This window comes from Myotis daubentonii, chromosome 19, assembly GCF_963259705.1.
Source record: "Myotis daubentonii chromosome 19, mMyoDau2.1, whole genome shotgun sequence".
NCBI lineage: Eukaryota > Metazoa > Chordata > Mammalia > Chiroptera > Vespertilionidae > Myotis > Myotis daubentonii.
Genome location: NC_081858.1, coordinates 26,554,566 through 26,579,230, shown reverse-complemented (window position 1 = coordinate 26,579,230; position 24,665 = coordinate 26,554,566). Strand labels below are relative to the sequence as shown.

Sequence of the window (24,665 nt, the reverse complement as noted above, 5' to 3'; positions counted from 1 at the left end):
ATCAGTAAAATGAACTGCTGTGACAGTGAAATCATATGTATCAAAGCGCACGTCGCTCATATAAAAGACCTAGTACAATAGGGACTCAGCAAGGGTTAACTGTGAAAAAGGACGGTAGTGGCAGCTCACGTTGCTGGCCACTTACTGCCACTAGCGAGATAGCTTTGGACAACTCTCAGTAATTTTTCCTTATTGACAACATGGGACCAGCGGCATCCAACTACAAAGAACCACTGTGAACACTGGATAAGTTAATGTTGAAGGAAAGCCTTTTGCACACTGTGAAGGGTAAGACAAGTGTATTACTAGAGTGATTTGCTAGGCATTGCAGATCTAAAAGATAAATAGACAAGATCCCATTCCACCTTCCAAGAACGTATAATGAGCTGGAAAAGAAAATGTCAAAACAAAACTCAATTTTCACAATGCCAGACGAGAGTCCACAAAGAGCACTACTCCCTTTAAGCACTGCGGGAGGTCAAGGAGGGGGACAGGAACGACTTGAAGCAGCTGGAGAAAGGAAGGAAAGGGAGACGTCTGTGGAGCGAGGGAGGTCCAAGAAGCAGGATCCTGTGGAGGATCCAGTTCCCCTAGGTACTCAGCCCACACTGGCGGCTTCTGCCACCAGCCACCCCCATCCCGTAGCATTTCCTGCTCGTCCTATCATGCTGAATTTCAGGGTGTTAGGAGCTTAGTATGGCATCAAGAGTACGGGTATGAAGTGCCTAGGATGGTGCACTGAAAACCAGGCTTAATAAGGGGTCGAGGGGAAGACCCCTTTCTGGGCATGCAGCTCACACTCCTCTCCGTAGAAGGCACCGTGGATGAACTCTGGATCAGCAGACCCGGGTTCAAGAGCTTTGGTGCTACACACTCTTGGACAAGCCCCTTTCCCTCTCTAGGTTGAGTTTCCCCACCTGTAAAATGTAGACTACACCACAGATCCCCTCGATGATCCCCTGGAAGACCCAAGGTTTAAACCTCAGTACCACCGCTGACCACCTAACTCAGTGGTTCTCAACCTGCCTAATGCCGTGACCCTTTAATACAGTTCCTCATGTTGTAGTGACCCCCAATTTCATTGTTACAAATTGAACATAATTAAAGCATAGTGATTAATCACAAAAACAATATGTAATTATATGTGTTTTCCGATGGTCTTAGGCGACCCCTGTGAAAGGGTCATTCAACCCCCCAGGGGGTCGCGACCCACAGGTTGAGAACCGCTGACCTAACTGATCTTGGGCCAGCTGCTTCACTTCTCGTTTGTGACATGGTAACATCACCTACCTTCAGGGTAGGATTAAATGAGGTTCTGCATGACCATGAGGTGCCCAGCAGAGGGCCCGCCTTAGAAGGAGGGGCTTCCTTCTTGCCTCCCACCTTCTGGGCAACCTGTCTTTCTTTACGAGACTGTGAGCTCCCTGAAGATGGGAACAGTGTCCCGTTTTACCTTGGTAGACTCAGCGCCCAGCAAAGGGCTTGAGACAGTCAGTAAGCCCTTAGCAAAGGTTTTTATGCTGGAAACAGTGGGAGTGGCGAGACCCATCATCGGACCAGGTGGGAGCGCAACGGTTCTGTGGCTCATGGTCACCAGGTCCTGCCCGTCTCGTGGCTTTCGTGGAGAAAAGCCAGTGCAGACGTATTTGCACCCAACTGCACGCCTAGGCCCTGTTACGTCCTTGTAATGGCATGTGTGCTGCAGGGCACGGGAGCACCAGAACACGTCCTCCCTTCCATTGCCAATATCCTGCTTTTGTTTGCTGCAAGTGCCCCGGCCAGGCCCAGGAGAGGGAGCCGTGAGGGAAACGAGTGCAGGCATGCAGGGGAGAGACATGCCAGCCTGCTGGGGAGAACACCTGGCTGGGGAACGACATCACCAAGACACACATCTGTGCCTCTGAGAGGCACCGCCAGCAGCGTGGCCAACGTGGGTCGGGTCGCCGCAGGTGTCTCTGAAGAACAGGGAGGTAAACAGCTGACAGGAGGCCTGTGGGTCCCCAGGCTGTTTCGCTGCAGAACAGAACACAATGGCTTCTTGGGCCACTGGAGGAGTGGCCACTGTCGACTTGCCGTCCTAGCTTTGATGATTCACAACAGCTCCTGTTACCTGTTACTTGAGCGCCAGCCATATTTCAGGCCCTCTAGGAGGTGCCTCACTTATACACTCAGATTATCTCTAATCCTGACCACCACACCCTGCAAGGAGATAGGATTATCCCTGTGTTACAGACTGGAAGGCTGAAAAACAATCAGGTCACTTCCACACATCCCCTGATACTTGATGGAGCGGGAGTCTGAACCTATGTGTTGGCTCTGAGGCCATGTCCACCGGACTACATCCCCCATGAGGCAGCACAGCTACCAGGCAGGGCCTCAGGCTCCGTGTCTGTGAAAATAAGAGGCCAGGGCCCTGAGAGCTCAAGTCCCTTCAGTGTTAACACTTCATGAGGCTTTTCCTTGAGTCCCAGTGATCATGTCATATGGCACGACTCTCCTCCTTCACTTAGTCTACAGCATTATGTTCCCCAGCAGCCTCTGCCCTTTTAAGAAAAGAACCCAAAACACACTCTGGAAATGTAAGGTGCTACTCAAAAAACACACACAACAAACCCACAAAAAACAAAAAAACAAAAATCCCACCTCAGATTCTCAGAAACCGCCACGTGGTCACAATGTGTCCTTCCCAGAGCCAAGGTGTTTTTTGAAAGTTTCAAGAGAAAGTGAAAATCTGCCCTGGCTGCAGGCCCCAGGGCACCCAGCTTGGAGGTGGGGGACCCTGCAGCCAGGGCCAAGCCTGGTCACTGCACTCTTCTGAGCAGCCAGAGTGAATGGGCGGAAACCCTCTGGCCAGGGGAGAGCACCGAGAGGCCCCCACGCACGAAGGACGACCTCGAAGTGCCTCTTCCAAAGCACCAGAGGCCTGGGCAGCCACCCAGAGAACCAAAGCCACCTAAAGCCAGTTACTTCATGACTGAGCCTCAGTTTCCTCCTCTGTACACTGGTGATGATAAAATCTCATGGGGTTATGAGAATTAAATTATTACGGACAAATGCCTAACATGATGCCTGGCCCATAGCAGATACCCTATAAGTGTTCATTTCCCTCCCACTCTATTTTTGGGGGGTTAATCCTCACCTGAGGATATTTTTTCCATTGATTTGTAGAGAGTAGAAGGGAGGGAGGGAAAGGGGGAGAGAAACATGGATGTGAGAGAGACATCCATTGGCTGCCTCCACACATGCCCCAACCAGGGCCGGGGATCAAACCTGCAACCCAGGTACATGCCCTTGACCGGGAATTAAACCCATGACCCTTTGGTGCACAGGGTGATGCTCTAACCACTTAGTCACATGGCCAGGCCTTTCTTTCTTTCTTTTTCTTTTTAATATATTTTTCTTTATTTTAGAGAGAGAGAGGGAGAGAAACACCGATCAGCTGCCTCCTGCACACCCTCTACTGGGGATCAAGCCCCCTGACCAGGAATGAAACCTTCGCTCAGCCAACTGACCTGCACCGGCCAGGCTGGACCCCTTTTTAATTTGAGAACACCAAGGGTGAACGGAGACAGATCCCTTTTCCTCTCATGCCCAAGCAATATGGACCTGCTTCTTGGCCCAGAACCAGATTTTTGGGAGTTGAGAAGATCCTAAAATGAATTATTTATCCAGTCAATTAGAAAATCGATAGATTCTAATCAGTTCCTATCAATTAGGAAATAGTTACTGTGCATCTTGGATGTGCAAGACCAAACAGGCAAGTGACTACGCTGGGAGATGCCAAGGGAAATATGATAGACCCAGTCCTCACTCACAAGCAACTTATTCAGGCCAAATGTTTGCAGGTACATTTTCAACCTCATGTGGTAATGGAACCAAACAGTCATTATTACACTGGATGTACACAGGCTATAGAACAAGCCCTCCCATGTCTCACATCAATGTCTCCCTTTCTCCCTCCCTCCCTCCCTCCCTCTCCCTGAAATCAAGGGGGGAGAATATCCTGGGGCCTGGCCAGTGTTGCTCAGTGGTTGAGCATTGATCTATGAACCAGGAGGTCATGGTTCAATTCAGGTCAGGGTAATGCCTGGGTTGTGGGCTCGACCCCCAGTAGGGGGCATGTAGGAACAGCCAATCCATGATTCTCTCTCATCATTGATGTTTCTATCTCTCTCTCGCCCTCTCTCTTCCTTTCTGATATATATATATATATATATATATATATATATATATATATATATATATATATATATATATATATATAATTTCCTCTAAATATATTAGACAAAAGTCACTCCTTAATTTACCTCTTTTGTAAATTCCAATTTGAGGTGTTTTCTTGTTGGGAGCCCATGTGTCACTGCACCTCACCCCTGACACCAGTGGCACTGGCAGGGGAAGACGGTGCACTCGGCCGAGCACCACCTGCCCGGGCGCAGAAATTACGTTCTTCATTCCCGGCTCCCTCTCCCCCTCCTTGAGGCTGTCACGCCTCATCATGTCTCCGTGGAATCTGGTTTCATCATTTTCCTTGCGACCACAGCCTCAGAAGTCCTGCAGACTCTGTACTCTCCCAGAGGCCTGGGGTCAAGGGTCAAGGACATTTATTTGTTCCGGGGAATCTGGCAAGGGTCATGATCAGAAGCCTAGGAAGTGGAGGGAGCCCCCCTATGCTCTGCAAAGGAGAAAACTGAGGCCCGGGGAACGCACAGGGACCTGGTCAGGGATCGGCCCTTGCAGACACCCTGTAAGGAAGGAGGGGGCTGATGATGGGAGCGGCTTTCTGGTGACTGATAATACTGATACCTGGGAGAGCGGAGGGTCTGGGTGGTCCCTCCTGTGGGGCACAGAGCCCAAAGTGCTGGCTGTCACTTTGGAAGTGGCTTCAGGAATGTGGCCTCTCTTTTGGGGGAGGGGAGAGGGTCTATAGTGAGTGAGTCAGTGAGTCAGTCAGCACCCCCCCCCCCCCCTCCAGCTGGGCAAACAGAGCTGGGAGAGGTGGGGGTTGTCAGGGACAAAGGACAGGAAGACCAGGGCAGCATCGACAGCCTGGCCCTCAGAGCTCCAGGTTGGGAGTTCATTATCTGCTCTAGCTCCTGAGAAATGTGGTCCTACCCCCAAGAGATTAAAAAGGGCCCAGCAGCCTGGCTCCTAAGGGGACAACTCCTCCCTCAAAGTGCCTGTCCAGGATTAGGAGTAAAAGGGATTAATGAGGTCCTGGCTTAAACTAGCGGCTACTTCAAACACTTGGCACTCTGACTCCACCTGGTAAAACCTGCCTCTAAACTCAAGATCAATTCCCATCTGCTTTTTTTTTTTTTTTTGATCCTCACCCGTGGATATTTTTCCATTGATTTTTAGAGAGAGTGGAAGAGCGAGGGAGAGACAGAGAGAAACATCGATGTGAGAGAGACACCTCGATTGGTTGCCTCTTGCCCGAGCACCGACCAGGGCCTGGGCGGGGAGGAGCCTGCAACTTAGGTATGTGCCCTTGACCGGAATCAAACCCAGGACCCTTGGGTCTGCAGGCCAACACTCTATCCACTGAGCCAAACCGGCTAGGGCCCCATCTGCTCTTAAGAAAAGAATCTCTGCATCCCTTTGATATGCCAGGCAAGCTCTCTATCCTCTCTGCTGGGAGAGGAAAGCAAACCTAGAGCACCCCTGGGGGAGGTACCAGCCTTCAGATGATGTGAAAAACGGAGGAAGATGGAAAGGCTGGCCGGAGAGACTCCACATGTTAACAGTTGAAACCTTGTCTCATCTGAGAAATGGGGCTGCATAATGTCTTGCTTTAGGCCATTGAGAGATCAAACAATAAAGTGCCTACCAGGATGCCTGGAAGAGTCAGCACTGAGGACCAGCCCCCCCCCCCCCCCCCCGCCCCAAATCCAGAGGTTTCCCACCACTTTACCAGGGTCCAGTAGTTCCGTGAAACCACATGGTGTTCTGCTTTTCTGCCCAGAGCCTGGCCACCTGACTAGTATCCTAGCACCGAGGTCTGGGCATGAGGCTGGGCTGGGGAGAAGTGGACCAGGACCACTGGTGAGGGGGAGGCAGCCCGGGGAACAACAGGCTGCTTCCAACAAATGAAAACAAGCCCCACCCCAGCCAGGAATGACTCCATTCAAGGAGGGACCCCGAGGGCCACTAACCCTCTGGGGAGTTTCTGTTGGAGGTGGGGTGGGGCGGAGAGCAAAGAAAGGCAGCTGTGAGGTAGTGAGAAAGTTTCTACACTTCCCTCCCCTCCCAGGAGCTCCACGGACAGAGGGCCCCAGAGGTACTCAGGCCCGAGACCCGGCATGCGCGGGGGCTGCTCTTGCTGCTCGGGAACATTCCAAAGCCAATTGTCCCTGTCTGGGAAGAACTTTCCCAGGCCTTTCCCTAGCAACTGTATTCACCTGGGAGCTCAGGAGCCCTTCAAGGCCAGAGGCAAATGTGCTTGCCATTAAGAATGCCTGCTGTATACCAGGCTGCCCACACCCAGATCCTGTCAGCTTCCATGGTTTTGGCAAAACCTGTCCATCCTGCTTGTTGGGACAAATTCCTGGGCAGGCAGCACAGCCTGCAGGTAGCACGCGAGCTGGGAGAACAGCACCCTGTTGGGGCTCTTCCCCGGAAGCAGAAGCAGGAGCACCGAGCGCAGGCAGGTCAGCAGCATCTTCTGGAAGCTGCTCCAGGTGTGTCTGGGAGGGAAGGAGGGCACGTTCCCCGGGAGCTTCTTTCTGGGCAGATCCCTCACCTCGCCGTTGCCAGAACAGATGCGACTGGCTTCTGCCTGACAGAACCGATGGTCAGAGGAGGAGCGAAATCGGAGCAGCAGATTCAGGGAGGACTCTGCCCTCTCTTCAGGACCAGGGGGGTGGGGGTGGGGGCAGAAAAGGAGATGGGGAGGGAGGGACTCAGAGCTCAACTCACCGAAAGGGGTCTCTGGAGGTGAAGTAAGCCGAGATGGACAAGTAACTCCCCATCTTCTTCCCACTCCAGACAGACAAGCTCAGCTGCAAACCCGTCTGGGAGCGCCTCAGGCCGGCTGCAGTCGGCCACCATGACAGGCCCGGGGCTCCCGGCACCTCTGGCTGCGGGCCGGCTGCCCTGCGCTCACCTCTCCCTCCGGAGCAGCTGAAGAGGCGTGAGGACTCTTGCCTCCTGCAGATTCCCAAAGGGGCTCATGGCAGGAACGGTGCCCCCCTTACCCCGCCCGCGCCCAGTTCTCAGCAGCTCCGGCGGCCCCTCGGACTCCGGGAGGACCACCTCTCTGCGGAGGCTACACACACACAGGCATTCTGGGGCCGGGCCGGTGACTAGCTAAGAAAGAGGCGCTGCTGTCAAGTTAGCCTTCCCCCTCGGCCCCACCCCTGATGAGGGAGGGAGGGAGGAAGAGGAGGGGCTCCTCGCGGAACCGAGGTGTGTGGTTGGAGCAGCTATTAGGAAACAGACCTTGCAGGCAAGGGGTGGAGCTGGGCTGAAGGGAGGCTGTAGGCAGGCGCCGCTGCAGACAATAACCAGGGCCGGCTGAGCGTCCATCCCCGAGCTCGGGGGCAGGGCAGGGCAGGAGAGAGGGTGCGCACCTCAGCCCCCACGTTTCCCCAGCCCGAGAAGCCGCCCAAAGTATGGTATCGTGGCTCGAAGGTGCAGAAAAAGCCCGGGATACCAGTTCCAGGCCAAGCCACGCCCCCAGAAGGGGGGCTGGGCTCTCTGGCCGGAGAGACAGGTCCGGAGAGATGCCCTCTGGGTTCTGGCATCGCCTTGGTCCTGGCACTAGGCTCCCCATTCATCCCTTCCCACTGCCTGGCCTGGGGACAACTCCCAGAACTGGCCGGCGGGGGCTGCCACTCCTCTTCTGGGAAGATCTGCACCGAGGATGAGGAAACAGGGCCGGGTGGTAACTGACACTTGACGTTGCTCCATGTGGCAAGTGCTGCATAAGCACGCTCCTATTTCTCTGAGGTGGCAATGACCTCCACTTTAGAAATAGGGAAAGTTTTCCTAAGGCCAGAAAAGCCAGTCAGCGGCGGGGCTGGGATTTCAGTGTAGGCCCACGTGACTCCGGAGCCAGAGCCCTCAGCCCCGGAAACGTCTCCCTCCACACCCTTCTGCAAGTAGGAGCGAGCACGGGGACGAGAGCCCAAGTCACCTGTCCCCACTCTCTCATTCATTTGCTCGTTCCCAGAATGCCATCCGTCGGCCGTAGTGGGCAGCGGTGCTTCTTTGTGTCCATGGTAACCAGGCCTCTCAAACTGTGGGGATGATGGGCCTCGGTATCTGGAGTGGAGGCTTGCCTGAAGCCCCAGGGATGCCCAATCCAGAGCCCACCACTGGAAAAGCCCTTTATCCCCTGCCGATAGGACGATGGAGAGAAAAGGCAGGGCTGCTGGAGAGGACTAGGGCACGGCCAGACCTCATGGTTGAACTTGAGGGAGTGACACCAGCCCTCTCCCACCAGGTGCAGACTCCTCTCCACTGAGGTCACCCTGTCACCGTGACAGGAAAGTGTGTGGCAAAGGTGGTGGTGACTGGATTACAAAGGAGCCTCTTCCCATTCCACTACTGATTGGGCACAGGGACAACAATGAATGTGATAAGATAGTGTTTGCACCCTGTTATAAGCTACCACGTATTGAGCACTTAATATGTTTCAGGTCCTGTGTTACAGTCTCTGAATCTATTTTTCAAAATATTTTTATGGCGGTAAATATGTATATATATATATATAGTTACATTTGGCATTATAACCATTTTTAATGTATAACCTGGTGGCATCAGTGACATTCATAATATTGTGCAACCATCACCACTATTTCCAAACCATTTTCACCACAATATTTATATTTTAAAATGCACCTGTCCTTTGACCCTCCTGGGCAACTCCTCTACCCTATCCCAGTCCAACCCCTTGTCTGTCAGTTCTCTTGTCCATCACAGTTCTTTTTGTCTGAACTCTAGTTGATGTAGCCAATTCCCAGTGGGTTCAGGACTCAGGGCCAGTGGCTTCAAAGTGCACAGTCTTCCTTGAGTCTGGCCCCTGTTGGTCCTGCAGTGCCCTTGGGGTCACCCTGGTTGCAGTCACAGGGCTATGTCTGAGGTATGGGAAGGTGGGTGGCTGGCACAGCCAGAGAGTAACAGGCCCGAGCAGGGCATAGTCCCAAGAGGGGAAAATTTTAACACATTGTATGCAGGAAACGTATTTATACATTTTACGTTGACTGGTAGTAGAGCGTGGGACACGTATTAATATGTTTTTTATAGACTAGCGGTAGAATGCGGGTAACGTATAAATACGTTTATTTTTATACTTTTTTATTGCTCTAAAGGGATGCTAACATGCAGATATACGAATTCCAAAGGACAAAATTTGGGTCTCTAACACATACAATGGTGAATTATGTATGTACTTCCAGGTATAATGGTAGGTAATCTATTCAACTGCAAAAATGGCCCTTGCACTATAAAAACTACCCGCAAACAATGTGTTAAGCAGAGGGAGAAAAAAAAACATGCCTAGGAGCAACTATGAAGGGACTTGAACCCTCAATCTTCTGATTCAGAATCAGACACCTTATCTATTAGGCCCCGCAGACCCCCTCCCCTACAAAGACAACTGTACAAGCTTGTCCAGGACTGCATCTGCTGTCTATCATACTTAAGTTGTCAATGTATGGGGTAGATGTTATTATCCCCACTTAAGAGATGAGGAAACAGGTGCTGAAGGCTATGTCACTAGCCTGAAGACAGACTACTGGTAAGTGGTGAAGCTGGGCTTCAAACCTAGTAAGTGTGGTCCTAGAACAGGGGTCAGGACACCTTTTCTCTAACAGGCCAGAGAGCAAATGTTTTAGGACCCTGTCACAGCTACTCAAGTCTGTCACTGCCGCACCAAAGTGGCCATATAGGAAACATAAACAAGTGGATGTGTTCCAATAAAACTTTATTTGTGGACACTGACATCTGAATTTCATGTGCTATGAAGTATTCTTTTGCTCCCCCCAACCATTTTAAAAATGTGAAAATCACAGGATGTACAAAAACAGTCAGCGGGGCTACAATTTGCTGATCTGTGCTCCAGAGCCAATGCACTCAACCATTCTGTTTATTGTCTTTTTTTTTTTTTTTTAGACTCTCCTAGAGTACATGCCCTTGACCAGAATCAAACCTGGGACCCTTCAGTCTGCAGGCCGACGCTCTATCCACTGAGCCGAACCAGCCAGGGCTGTTTATTGTCTTTAATAGTAAAGACCAGCATTGGCATTTGTCCCGGACTCACCACATCTACCTACTGTCACACAGACATCGCACTTCAGCTGCAGAGGAAGCGAGCACCGGACAGGCGCTCACCCTACACCACACACGGCTCGCAGCACTAACACATGAACGTTAACCTGCACTAGTCAGCAGCTCGGAGACTCCCCTTTTTAGAGGAAGGAGTGAAGCACAGAGAGTTTAAACTGCTTGCCTGAGGTCACCCAGCTGTGTGAGTGAGAGGGGAGGCCAGGATTTGAACCCGGGCTATCTATATTGAACTCTACCGTTGCTAGGCTGGAGCCCAGCCTGGGCCCAGAGCCAGACTGTCTGGGTTTGAATACGACAATGCACTGCACGTAAGCCCTTGGCACACAGTCTGGAACGCATTAAGGGTTGATAAATGTTCGCTGCTAATATCATTAAGACCATTGTTACCACCACTATGGGCTAGCCATGTGGCCTTCAGCAAGTCGCTGTCGCTGTCTGGGCCGTGGCTAGGTCTCTAAATAGCTTCCAGCTTCCACGTTTTTCAGCTCTCTGAGGTCACAGAGGGCTCCCCCTTTCCTTGTGTCTGAGTTGAGTTCAAACTCCTTGAGCTGGCCCTGAGGGGTTCAAGATCCTGGCCTGGGGGCCCACACACGAGAAGAGGTGGGGCAGCGCGCAAGGGGGGAACAGCGCACAGGACGCTGAAAGGGCTGCACAGCTGGAGAGCTGGGAGCTCTTTCTCCCAGCCACAGAGCTCACTATTTCTCACCAAAAGATTGATTCCGTTCCCCTGTAATTCTATCAGGCAAGAAGGGGGCCCCAAATTAAGTCTGGAACTAGCAAATGGTCTTCTAATTGCACCCTCTGATTTCCCATCTGATGAACAGAATGCAGATGGAAGAAAATGCAAGCCACAGAGAGACAGGGGCCAGGGAGCCATGAGCATAACTCCTCCTGACATTTCACACAGCTCTGCTGTTCCAGCGGTGGCGGGGCGCAGTGAGTCGGTGTCTAGGAATGTGAGCTGCAGGCGTTCTCTGCTCCCCCCACTCCCCGCACAAAGGACTCAGTGGGTGGGTGGGTGGGTGGGTAACCAGTGAGAGGTCGTCTCAAGGCCACAGAAACTGCCTCCCCCTAAAGAGGGGCAGCCACGTCTCTTACGTTTTGCGCTGAAGCAGAAGCCCCGCCTAAGTGGGACCCATTTGCCTCCCGTAAACCCAGGCTTCAGGAGGAACCCCTGGAGGACGGGTCACCAGATGTGACAAGCGGCTGGCCATTCAGACCCAGGTGTGTTGTGGTTCCTCGGCGCCAACTTCCAAGGGCCCCAGCCAACCTGAGCTGGAAGGTGAAAGGTTGCTCTGGAGGAGACACTTCCCCCTGTTGCCCTTGGATACGGGTCCTGCATGGGAAGCTGCTCTTCTAGGTCCCCAGAACAGCTGGCAGGGGATTCAGCAGTTACAGCCGCCAGAGGCATCTGCAGGGATGCTTGGACAGGCAGTGAAGGACAGGGTAAGATGGCAGGAAAGGTGTTAATCTCCTGCACATTTCACAAGTTGGGAACCTGGCTAGAAGCCAAGCAAACTGACTCCTCAGAACCAGCTAAGACGCAGGGCTTGAAGGCATCTATGAGAGGCCGGCAGCCCAGCACGAGCACTCTGGGGAGGAGTGGTTAACGAATAACCCCAACTTCTCCTCCAAAGAAGGCTCTGGTCAGGCAAGGCGCGACCCAAGGAACGATGTCCACCTGGGGCCTGCTATTGGCTGGGAGGACTCCGACCAGGAAGGGAGCTCCCGGAGACACTGTAGCTTCTGAATCCGGAATGGTGAGCACTGACACCTCCATTTACTGACCATTTTTCTTTTCTTTTCCTTTTCTTAAAATGTATTTTTATTGATTTCAGAGAGGGAGATAGAAACATCAATGATGAGAGAGAATCATGCCCCCTATTGGGGATCGAGCCCGCAACCTGAGCATGTGCCCTTGACCAGAAATGAACCCGGGACCCTTCAGTCCACAGGCCGACGCTCTATCCACTGAGCCAAACCAGCTAGGGCAAGGCTTGGACGATTTTAGGCTTCAGAAATGACACTTACAGACAGAAGTCGTATTCCATGCCCCCACTTCCAAAGAAAAGCTCTTGCCTGGGAGAATGCTACAGAGCAAAGAGATGGTGATGGTGCACACCAGAAGGGCTTGACCCAAGTGTCCAAAGAGAAAGGTGGCCATTCGACAAAAACATCATTCGCCCAGCAAACACTGAGTACCCACTGGGTTCTAGGTCCTCCACTAAGCTCTGGGATACAAAGACAAACTGGATACGGGGCTCCAGACTTACAGAATGTCATCCTCTAAGAGTGACAGGGCTATCTCTGAGGTCTGAGGAAAATAACAAAGATGAAGGAAAGGGTCGCCTCTGATTGGTTGGGGAGAGGTGAGGGTGGATGTGGGGAGGCTCCTCCACAGAGGAGGGAATGTACCGGTTGACTCTAAGGATGATCGCCGGCCAGACAAGAATATTTCAACCTGAAGGCACCACATGTACAAACACAACAGGGCATAATAGGGTGTGGCCTGTAAGCTTCAGTGCAGGGATAACCAGAGAGGAGTCTGGGATGGAGGAGGATACAAGGGCAGAGCACCCAGGGCAGGGTCTGACAGGCCAAAGAGCTGCCCACAGGCAGTGAAAAGTTATCAGAGGTGTTCACATGAGCAGAGGTTCCCAGTGAATAGGAGGCTAAGCCTGAAACACCAGAGAGAGCGCTGGTCTTTAGTTGCTCGTTTGACTCTCTCAAGTCTACCTTTGGCCGTGTCCATGTCCACATGACTGGTCTGCTGGCCAGCCAGTGTTCCTATCAGCAGACGATGGCTTTGTCCTCAGGCCACATCGCTACTGAAGTGGTCATTTTAATAGCTGAGATTTTTCTGTGTGGGCTGTAAGCTCATAAGAATGAGATCGTAATCTCTTGTAGATAACCATCCACTGTTGCTCCGTGATACTAACGTTAGAAAATGGAACAGCCGACATTCGGTGTCAAATGCGGTGTTTGCATCGATGGTCTTCTCCTGGCTGTCCTGGGGGGTAAAATGCCTTGGACACCTTAACGAATCTCCACGGAAGGCCCGGAGAAGAGCCCGGGCCTGGCGGGGAAGACCTGAGAATGACGGGGAAGACCTGAGAATGGCGGAGAAGACCTGAGAATGACGGAGAAGACCTGAGAATGACGGAGAAGACCTGAGAATGGCGGAGAAGGCCTGAGAATGGCGGAGAAGGCCTGAGAATGGCGGAGAAGACCTGAGAATGACAGAGAAGACCTGAGAATGGCGGGGAAGACCCGAGAATGGCGGGGAAGACCCGAGAATGGCGGAGAAGACCTGAGAATGGCGGAGAAGACCTGAGAATGGCGGGGAAGACCTGAGAATGGCGGAGAAGACCTGAGAATGGCGGAGAAGGCCTGAGAATGCGACCCGTCTGAAAACAAACTGGCTGTGTGAGCGGAGGGAAGCCATTAAAGCTTGTCTGGGCTTCCACTAATTCCTCTGTAAAAGGAAGGAGTGAGGTGAGCAAAAATACTCCACGCCAGTAGGTCAATGCTGAAGGTAGCCATGAGGAAGGGGCTGTGGTCAGAGAAAGGCCGACTGGCTGACCACCAAGAGGGTAGCGTCATCCTGGAGAAGGACCCGAAGCCAGGCCTCATTTTTGGCCTGATAGGTCCAGAAGCAGGCCTTCGCAGTACCCAGAGAGGCGCAGACATGCTAGGATGCTTCTACGTAACCATCTGGCAATCCCACTGTCCACTTACGAACTGACACTTGAAATCAGAACACCCACATGCCTTATACAGGTACTACCTCCAGCCCCTTCCTGTTATCAAGAGTCCCAGGCAGCTGAGTTAAGCATGAGAAGGTCCTTCTGTGAGCATGGACTTAAAGGGAAATGAGAAGCCACGGAGAGAAATTTCATGCTGGCAGGAGTGAGCCGGCCAAACCAGCCCTGCTTGTAACAAAGAACCCCTTTCTGGTAACCAAATCCAGATTCAGTATCTGGACACACTACTAGTTTTGCCTCACTGACTTTTCACTTTCTGTTTCACTGCTGGCCATTCCGTATCCTACTGGCTTTTTTAAAGGGGAAAAATCATTACTTCTTTAGAGGCATAACAATCACCAATTCGCATATTGTTCAGCCCGGGGAGCCATTTGGCTCCGCTAATAAGAAATGGCTAACACTCATGAGTGCTCACTCTGTACAAGGCTCATTGGCCCCTTGCAATAACACTAGGAACTAGGGAGTAGGTCAGTACCTCCATTTCATAGATGAGAAAATGAAGCACAGAAAGGGTGAGTAACTTGCCCAAGGTGCACAGCTAAGACATGGCAGAGCCAGGATTTGAACCAAAGTAGAGTCTGTGCTCTTATCTACCACACATTACTGCTCTCCTAACATGGATCTCCAACTAGTTTAGTCCCAGAGGACAAACTTCCATTTCCAAGTTCTTGTGGAATCATCAACCTATCCACCCGTTCCACACCATAACTCACATTTTGGTAAAAGACACTTGGTAAGTATTCCGTTTCCTCCACTCTCTACCTACTGGGCATCTTTAGCTAATGCCATCCTTCAAAGATGTCTAAAATTTAAAAAACAAACAAACAAAAACACTTACTATTAGCAACGAGACTTGTCACATTTCAGAGCAATTCACAATTAGATTGGGCTAGAGTGGCTGAACTCCTTCCTTCTACTGTCTCTCTCCCTCCAGGGTTGGCTCTTGTCTGGACTGCACCTGAGAGAAGTGCTGCTGGCCAGGAGACTCTCTGACTCCTTTGGGGACAGGAGACAAATCTTTATAACTTCTCACCTCAACACTTACAAGGAATTTTCCAAAACAACCCAATGTCGGGAACCAAGTCCTCCGTGCTGTTTATAGTAATTGCCCCGTGGTGACTGCGAAAGAAAGGACAGCGGGGGAGGGGAAGGGCAGGGAAAGGCCTCTCTTACATCATAGCTCTTGGCCACCCTGGCAATTCATCCAACAGTGCGCTCGGTGGTGACACAACGAGGGGCAGAAATCCCCCTGGTCCCTGACCAAGGTACGCTTGCAGAGTATTCTCAGTCTCAGGATGTCATTAAGGAGATGATCGAATAAACGTGAAATTGAAACCGCAAAAAGCAGCTTCAAAGAGAAGCTCCTTATGAAAGCATAAGACAGGGACCATGACTTATTCTGTAACTATTTCCCTGAGATATCCAGGTAAAGATCTGAAGAATGGGCAGGAGTTCATTAGGCCAGAAAGGGGAGGGAGCATTCCAAGCAGAGGGAACAGCAGAAACAAAGGTTTCGTCAGAAGGAAGGAGGGTGAGTGCTGGATCCTGTGAAGAAGAGCAGTGAGGCTGAAGCAGAGAGAGCAGGAGGCAGTGGGGAGAGGCCAGACCATGGCGGGTGGGTGAGGGGTGAGATAGGGGGGTGGGGGCTCTGTAGGCCACATTAAGGACTTTGGTCTTTACCCAAGAACGCTGGAAAGTTGTGGAAGTGTACAAGGACAGAGAGACGACATAGTGTGATGGGCTCAGATATTTTCTTTAAAGATCACTCACTCTGGCTGCCTCTCTGTGGGGAATGGAGTGGGGGTGCAGAGTGACTGTGGACAGTTACAAGGCTATTGTAGTTCTATACGTAAGATGATGGTAGCCTGGAACAGGGGGTGGAAGGAGAAATGGAAAGAAGTGGACGCAGCCCTAGCTGGTTTGGCTCAGTGGATGGAGCGTCGGCCTGCAGACTGAAGGGTCCCAGATTCGATTCCAGTCAAGGGCATGTACCTTGGTTGCGGGCACATCCCCAGTAGGGAGTGTGCAAGAGGCAGCTGATCGATGTTTCTCTCCCATTGATGTTTCTAATTCTCTATCCCTCTCCCTTCCTCTCTTTAAAAAATCAATAAAATATATTTAAAAAAAAAAAAAAGAAGTGGACGCACTCAAACATATAATCTGGAGATAAAACTGACAGGCTTGGATGTGGAGAATGAGAGAGAAGAGGTATCAGAAAGACTCCCAGGTCCCGGCTCGGGTAGTGAGCGGATGGTGGTATCTCTATTCAACGGGACAGGCTACAATGAGAGAGCCATTTTGCCAGGAAGACTGAAAGCCTAGCTGGGTCTGAGATGCCTGCAAGACATTCAACTAGGTATGTGAAGATGACAGGAAAAATAGGTCTAGAGATCAGTGGAAAGGTTCGGACTGAAGATACTAATTTTGGGGTTTATCAGTGTGGGGAGGACAACAGAAGCCTGGGGAAATGGCAGCATCTCACAGCTAGACAGAGGAGGATACGCAAACCGGAATGACCAGAGAAGTGGGGGGAGAACCAGGAGAGTGTGGAATGACATGAAAGCCAAGAAAAGAGACTGTATCAAGAGTGACAAAGAGCCCTGGCCGGTTGCCCAGTGGTTAGAGCCTCGGCCTAAGCACCGAGGGATTGTGGGTTTGATTGCCATTCAAGGGCATGAACCTGGGTTGTACATTTGATCCCCCGTCCCCGGCCTGGTCGGGGGCACAGGGGGAAGTCAACCAATCAATGTGTCTCTTTCACATCAATGTTTCTCTCTCTCTCTCCCCCCACTCTCCCTCCCTCCCTTCCAGTCTCTCTACAAATCAATGGTAAAGCCTGGCCAGTGTGGCTCAGTGGTTGGGCATCAACCCATGAACCAGGAGTTCACCCACTCGATTCCCAGTCAGGGCACATGCCCGGGTTTCGGGCTCAATCTCCAGTAGGGGGCGTGCAGGAGGCAGCCGATCGGTTTCTATCCTCTGTCAATGGAAAAAATATCCTCAGATATTTTAGTGACACAGACACTAATAACAACTGCTAACATCTATTAAGTCCTAACTATGGCCCGGCACTGATCAAATTCAATCCGCATAACAACCTTTTAAGGTGAGAATTATTTCCCCTTTTATCAGTGAGGAAACTGGCGAAGAAAGATTAACCAGTTGACTCAAGGTCACGTGGCGAAAAGAAGTCGGATGGAAACTCAAGCAGCCTGACTCCAAACGCAGATTCACTTCACTACCCCCAGTGCAGTCTGGGAGGTCTTAGAAGATGAACACTGAAAAGTGGCCAGTGGATGGAGCCAGGAGTCTGTCTGTGGAACATGGCTGAGAGAACACTGTTTCAGGGAGAGACAGGGTGGAAGCCAGACTAGAGCCCACTATTAGGAGCGCTTCACATTATTACCCGTGTTTCTGTTTCTTTAAACTGTGTTTTTATTGATTTCAGAGAGAGAGGAAGGGAGGGGAGAGCACCCGTGGGCTGCCTCCTGCATGCCCCTACTGGGGATCAAGCCCGCACCTGGGCATGTGCTCTGACTGGGAATCGGACTGGTGACCTCTGGGTACATGGGATGACGACCAAACAACTGAGCCACACTGGCCAGGGCTATTTCCTGCTTTTCAGCGGTCTGAGGGAGCCAGTTAGGAGACCAGGCCAGTAGGTCAAATCTGCATCCCCAACAGCACTTAGTTGGGTGCCTTTAATATAGCAGACGGTGCTCAAAATTGTATGTGAACAGCTGGTTGGTTTAAGGAGCACAGTGTTGCCATGTGCTGCTGCTAACCCTTCACATTGTGCCATCCTACTGTCTTCAGAGTGCTTTCCTTGCCGTTACCTCCTTAAGCCTCACACCTACTCCCCGAGGGGGGATTTAATGTCACCGCGGTGGCACCGGAGCTTGCCCACGGTTACACAACTAGCCTGGCTCAGCTAAGGCTAAAATCCGGGTCTCGTGATTCCAAGTCCACTATTCTTTCCTGGGAGCCTCGGTGTAAAGAGGACCTTCTGGGGGGGGGGGGGGGGGGGGGACTGGAGTTCAAATGTCAGCTCTGTGTGACCTGGACAAGTTAGTCCACCTTTCTGGGTCTTCCTATTTTACTATAAAATGGGGTTGCAGGGTTATTGTGAGGGCTGAATCAGATAATATAAGTGAAACTCTTAATACAATGCTTAATAAATAGCCATCATCCATCCCTGGCCCCCCCACCCCCCTCCATCTCTGCCCTGAATTGCAGCTGTGGGGCTTCTATAAGGTCTTAGTTCTTTCTTCCCAAAGAACAGAACAGGATGGAGGCACACTGAAGGTCACATGGAGTCCCACTGTGTGTTAATGCTGGAGTCGCTTGTGGGGGCAGAGAACGGTCCAGGTGTCCGTCCTTCCCTTCCTCTGTCAGGAAGGCCCCAGCCACCTGTCCGACAGCTGGCCTTAATGACCTGCTGGCCGGCTGTTTCCTTAGAGATAAACTAGACAAACGAGCACATCAGAACCACGGGCGGGCGTCCATAAATGCAGCAGCAACACCAACAGTACAACAGCAGGTGGCAGGGTTGTTCCACTGACTCCCAATCCAGGAGTCGAAAAATTTAAGAGCACTTTTATTTGACACTTGAAAATGCATGAATCCTTTATTGTTATCTGATACTCAGTGTGTGGCAGGCAGGGTGAGTGTTCTTACCCTGAAGTTACAGAAGAGGAAGCCTCTGAGAGATTAAATGACATATAAATGACATACCCAGACTCAAGAATGCAAAGAGACTCTTATAAGCAAGGATTCAGAATGCCTGGGTTCAAATCCCAGCGATGCTACTTACTAGCTCTGTGACTGTGAGCAAGTAACCTCCACTTCCCTATTTGTAAAATAGGTTAAGACCAGAACTACAGTTACTAGGTTGTTGTAGGAATTAAATAAGATAATGCATGTGAAATACGTAGGACAGTGTCTAGAGCAGAGTAAACATTGAATAAATGTGATCTATTACTGTAATTTTAATTGTTTCGAAGGGGGTGTGGGTGAGAAAACGAGCATGATTTTCAGCACCACAAAAAACACTGTCATCAACCTATTACACCACTGTCACCAGCCTCTTACACCACAGTTGCTGGTCACCACGCAGCTGCGCGTTCAATTTCTTCACTGGACTTTCCTGGAGTCACAAATTTAGCGGAAATGGTTTGTCGTCTGATGAAGTGATAACAGCTCTCTATCTGCATTACCTCTTTTCTAGAGTATGGGCATGAGAACTCGCTTCTCAAAAGAGAAAGCTCAAATAGTCTGTGTTCATAATCCTGAGAAAGAAGGCCCTGAGCAGTTCCCAGGAGCCTTAAGAATGGTGGCTTTTCCCCTCTGATAATGCTGCTAGGAACCAGGTCAAGTAACAGAGCCCCAGGTAGCGGCCACAAAGACTAAGAGAGGCAGCTTTTCCTTCCTCCCACGACCCCTCCCCCGGGCCAAACACCTCTGATGAGGGTGAAAGAACAATAGTCTGAAAACTTCTCAAGGTTCTTTGGTTTGCAAACATGCCAAAAGGCCAGGTCACCATTCACAGCTCTACCCTTTAACTTCAGCTACAAAACAACATTCAGTCCGGGTGCTTTCCAGGCCTCCCCCAGTGAGAGGGAGCCAGTTCCAGGGAGCTTCAGCGAGAATGGGCCCAGCTCTGGAACCAATGACACTGCTCAAGGAAAGGGAAAGGCCAGAGGAGTATTAGAATCCAGAGAGGCCTGTTGTAAAGGTCGAGGAGAGGAAGCAAGAGGGCTGGTCAGCCAGGCGTCCAGAGTGATCAGAGGGGTCCTGGCCAGGCGCCCAACTGCAGCAGCACAATTACAGACGGGGCTGCTTCCAGGAGATCTGTCAGCTGGCCTCCACGGGACAATTCCGGGTTCCAGCCCTAAGTGGCTTCCTATTGTCCCAGGGACCTGACAAACTGGCAGAAGGCTGTGAGAGGCAGGATTCAGGATGTGGTTGCAGATGGAGGATAGGGTAGGACAGTGTAAGAAGAAGGGGAGGAGACGGGGAGCTAAACCCCAGCAGTTTCTCCATTCAATATCCAGCCCCACCCTGTGATTAGGAAAACAAAGGTGTGGGGGGAGGGGAGAAGGAAAGTCATTTCCTTTCTTGTTACTATAACCCAGCTGGGTAAGAGCAAGGCTGAAAGGGAGTCGGGAAGAATGAATACCTTGGGGGGAATGAAGGGAGAGGGTCCTGCTTCTGACAAAGAATCACAGGTGAGCTGGGGTGGAAAGACGTGTCAAAAGTCCATTCGGGCTGATGCTTCAGGCTCCTCGTAACCCAGGTTACTTCTGGAGTCAGACAATACAGTCCTTCCTTTCATTGGGCAAAAGTCAAGCAGGCTCCAAAGCAGCCTTTCTCCCCGGTGCAAATGACCAGGCTCTAAAGTCACTGAGTTAGTGTGGGAAGGCTCAGGTGTGGGGAGCCCTGCTCCTTCCATAGAGCTGGATTAGAGGGAATCTGTGCTTGAGGCCACGCTGTAAACAGCAGACAATCTGGATGCTCTACTTCCAGACTGAGGCCTGATCTCTGCTTTAATTATGCAAGGGGAGCTCCAAGTTAACCTTAATCCCTGAGGTTCCACATCGGGTGACAAATGGGTGTGTATGTAATAAGAAAAATAAATACATGAATGGTAAGTAGACACACACTCACAATAGAAAGCAACAGCTTCTGATGAAGAGTTTTCTATGCTTCAGGTGCTAATCTTCCCCAACAACCTTGTGGGATGATTACTATTCTCTCTTAAAAAATTTTTTTAAAAATTGACTTCAGAGAGGGAGAGATAAAAAACATCGATGAGAGAGAATTGTTGATTGGCCGCCCCCTGCACTCCCCTTACTGGGGATCAAGCCCACAATGTGGACAAGTGCCTTGACCAGGAATCAAACCATGACCTCCTGGTTCACAGGTTGACACTTAACCACTGAGCCAACCATGCCAGCTGGGCATGAGTATCATTCTTAGTCCCATTTTATAGATGAGGTGCCTGAAGCTCAGGGAAGTCACCTAAGGCCAGTTAATAAATTGCAAAGCCAGGATTTGAAATCAGACAGTCTCAGCCATAGCCTGCACTCTGATCTACCATGATAATGTGCCTTACCTGTTTATGCACACGTATTTGTGTGTGTTTCTCTCTCTCACACACAGTCCTATCTAACAAGCTAGCATCTGATCAGACCTACAAATAACCCAAGACTTCAGGTCTAAGGCCAGCTCCTGTCATCCATGGCCTGTTTGTAAAACTCTTTTTGTCTTTTTGGTTTGAGGCCTCTCAACTCTGATATGAAAGGGTTATATCATACAGTAGGTGGTCCCTTCTACTTCTTAAGTTCTTTAACTATAGGAGAATCCCAAAACTCCAAAGATTAGCTTCCCTAATTTTTAGAGCTTTTGGTCTTGCTTATTTGGGATAGGAAATATTCATATAAATAGAAAAATAGCAAGGACAAATATGACCATATGGATTAGATGCCAAGGCCTGGGAACTCAGGTTCTGATGTTGTTCTTTTTTTTTTTTTTTTAATATATTTTATTGATTTTTTACAGAGAGGGAGGGAGAGAGATAGAGAGTTAGAAACATCGATGAGAGAGAAACATCGATCAGCTGCCTCCTGCACATCTCCTACCGGGGATGTGCCTGCAACCCAGGTACATGCCCTTGACGGGAATCGAACCTGGGACCTTCCAGTCCGCAGGCCGACGCTCTATCCACTGAGCCAAACCGGTTTTGGCCTGATGTTGTTCTTTAGCCTCAGATCTAAAATAAAAGGGCTAGCCCAAGGCTTTATCTATAAGGTCCTTGATAGCTCTAACATTCTGCTATCTCACTAACAGGCAGAGTAAAGGTACAATCAACTTCCCTGGGAGTGAGAGGAGGAGGAACCAAGGCAATTAGATCCAGAGAAGACTGGAGAGCTCTGAGTTAGAGCTGAAAGGGCAGAAAAACGCTGGTTCCCCTCCAACTCTTCCAGAGGCCCGAGCTCTCCAGGCTAACCCCCCACGTACTTCTCGGTGGAGGCAAGCGCTTAAAGGTCAATTAAATTACTTGATATCAGCATGTCTGTGGGCGCTGGAATTTAGAGTGCGTGGTGCCTGTCTAGCCTGTCTCATTCTGAGGATGTGAGCACTGCCCCACAGCTTCAGGACACGGGGCCCCACATGCCCACCCAGCTTCCGAAGAGAAATGGCTGCAGGCCAGGCACTGTTTTGTGTTCTGGAGGATGCAAAGACAAGCTCCCACTCTTGCGGATTCTAACCTCACAGGGGAAAGGAACAACCGTTGAGTGGGTGCCCTTGCCATATATTATTTCACTCAATCTTAGTAAGTCTGAGATAGATTCTGGACACCTGTATTTTCCTGAGGAGAAAACGGAGCCACAGACAGCAGGAACAAATCTGACTTTAAAGTTTCTGTTATTTTCAAGAAACTGAGCTGTCTTTGAACAATAAGAGCTATAATAAAGTTAATAACAAAAAGCAGGAGAGGATAATCAACAACCCCCAAGGAGCAGAAGACAGTAACCCAGTAGTCAGGACCTGACTAATAGTCACAAGGTCTGGCAGGCTAAAGATAACATCTTTTTAAAAAATATACATATGTATATATTTTATTGTTTTCAGAGAGGAAGAGAGAGAGAGAAACATCAATGATGAATCACTGATCGGATGCCTCCTACATGCCCTCCACTGGGGTTGAGCCTGAAACCATTCAGGTGCCCCAAACAGGAATTGAATATGTCTATGCTCAACTACTGAGCCATGCTGGCTGGACTTAAGATAACATCTTTTTTTAAAAAATATATTTTATTGATTTTTCTACAGAGAGGAAGGGAGAGGGATAGAGAGTTAGAAACATCGACGAGAGAAAAACATCGATCAGCTGCCTCCTGCACACTCCCCACTGGGGATGTGCCTGCAACCAAGGCACATGCCCTTGACCGGAATCGAACCTGGGACCCTTGAGTCCGCAGGCTGATGCTCTATCCACTGAGCCAAACCGGTTAGGGCTAAAGATAACATCTTGACCTAAGTTATATTTCAGCCCCTGAGACCAACCCCCTGGCTACTTGTCCATGAGACTGGACAAAGGGACCTAGAAAAGACCTCAGAACTGTCCTTAAGACCTGAAGAAATGATTTATTACCCTTACTTCACTTTTGACCAATCAGCTCCCAGCATGACCCCAATCCTTAACCCACAGGTGTCTTGTGATTTTGCCCTCCATATTCTGTAACCTACATCCTATCAGGGAGTTGGGTCTTTAGAGCGTCAGCTCCCCATCTCCTTATTGCCCCATTCGATCATTTTTTTTTTTGTTTTGTTAAATATATTTTTATTGATTTTTTTTACAGAGAGGAAGGGAGAGGGATAGAGAGTTAGAAACATCGATGAAAGAGAAACATCGACAAGCTGCCTCCTGCACACCTCCTACTGGGGATGTGCCCGCAACCAAGGTATATGCCCTTGACCGGAATCAAACCTGGGACCCTTCAGTCTGCAGGCCAACGCTCTATCCACTGAGCCAAACCGGTTTTGGCCCATTCGATCTTAAAGCTATTTTGTTCTTTCTATACTGCAAGCTCCTTTTCACTTCTTTGGGACAGTGTTCACGGACAGGCACACTAAAAAAACAAACAAACCTTGCAACAAAAAACAAAAAGCAGGAACCTAGGCAGGCAGCCTGCTGTGAAGAAGAGCTGGCTTTGCCAACTGCACTCCAAACAACCCTTGAAGCACCTGCGTAATCAGTAGTGTAGGCCTGGGCCTCAGTTTCCTCACCTAAACAGTGAAGGTGGCCCTGGCCAGGTAGCTCAGTTGATTAGAGCATCATCCTGATACACCAAGGTTGTGGGTTCAATCTCTGGTCAGGGCACATACAGAATCAACCAATAAATGCATAAATAAGTAGAACAAATGGATGTGTGTGTGTGTCTCTGAAATCAATCAATAAAGAAGTTTTTATTTAAGTGAGAATGCTGGGACTCCCTGGGAAGACTTCCTCTCATCCCCCCATCACCTCTAGCTGCACCTGGCACATTTGTGGCTCTTGCACCTTCACCTTGGGCACATCCCTCCCCACCCCACCCCCACTGAAAAGGGAACTTCCCAATCAAAAGCTTGTTTTTGTAGATTCCAGACAATGAAATTGTCCCTAGCCTGTAATGCACTGGCAACACAGGAGGACACACCCACTTACCTGAAGCAAGAGCTGTGCCAGGCTTCGTTGACAGTCCTGTACAACCTCTGGCTTGCAGCAACATGGTCCCCACAGCCCCGACACCTCCACCAGGCATCTTCACCTGCACACAGAACCAAGAGGAGGGAGGTTCAGAGGCCGGAAGTACCAAGGGTGAAGGGACATTGACTCCTACTGTGTGGAATAAGACTCAGTTAACAGATTCTCATATTGAAAGGGTTAATCCAATGTCGGCCAGATGCACAATTCCTTTTTCTACACCATCTCTGGAAGCACTGCCTGCTCATCTCCCCAGGGAGAGAGAATTCATTTTAAAAAATGATTCTGATCGTTCCTTTTTCTACGGAAACAAAACCTGCCTTTTCTATAAGTGTCAGCCCTGCTTATAGTTCTGAGTTGAT

The 24,665-nt window shown here is 50.3% G+C and overlaps 1 protein-coding gene across 2 annotated transcripts in view; it reads right to left on the bottom strand.

The window, feature by feature from the left end:
* LIMK2 (LIM domain kinase 2) overlaps positions 1–24,665 on the bottom strand; it is a 57,133-nt gene that overhangs the window by 19,633 nt on the left and 12,835 nt on the right. Inside the window, exon 2 of one of the 2 annotated variants that reach the window (XM_059676898.1) lies at positions 24,265–24,367. In XM_059676898.1, coding sequence (XP_059532881.1) covers positions 24,265–24,367 — 103 coding nt within the window. Of the gene's footprint in view, positions 1–6,918; positions 7,315–24,264; positions 24,368–24,665 lie in introns of those variants that run through there. The other variant, XM_059676899.1, reaches the window with a different exon arrangement.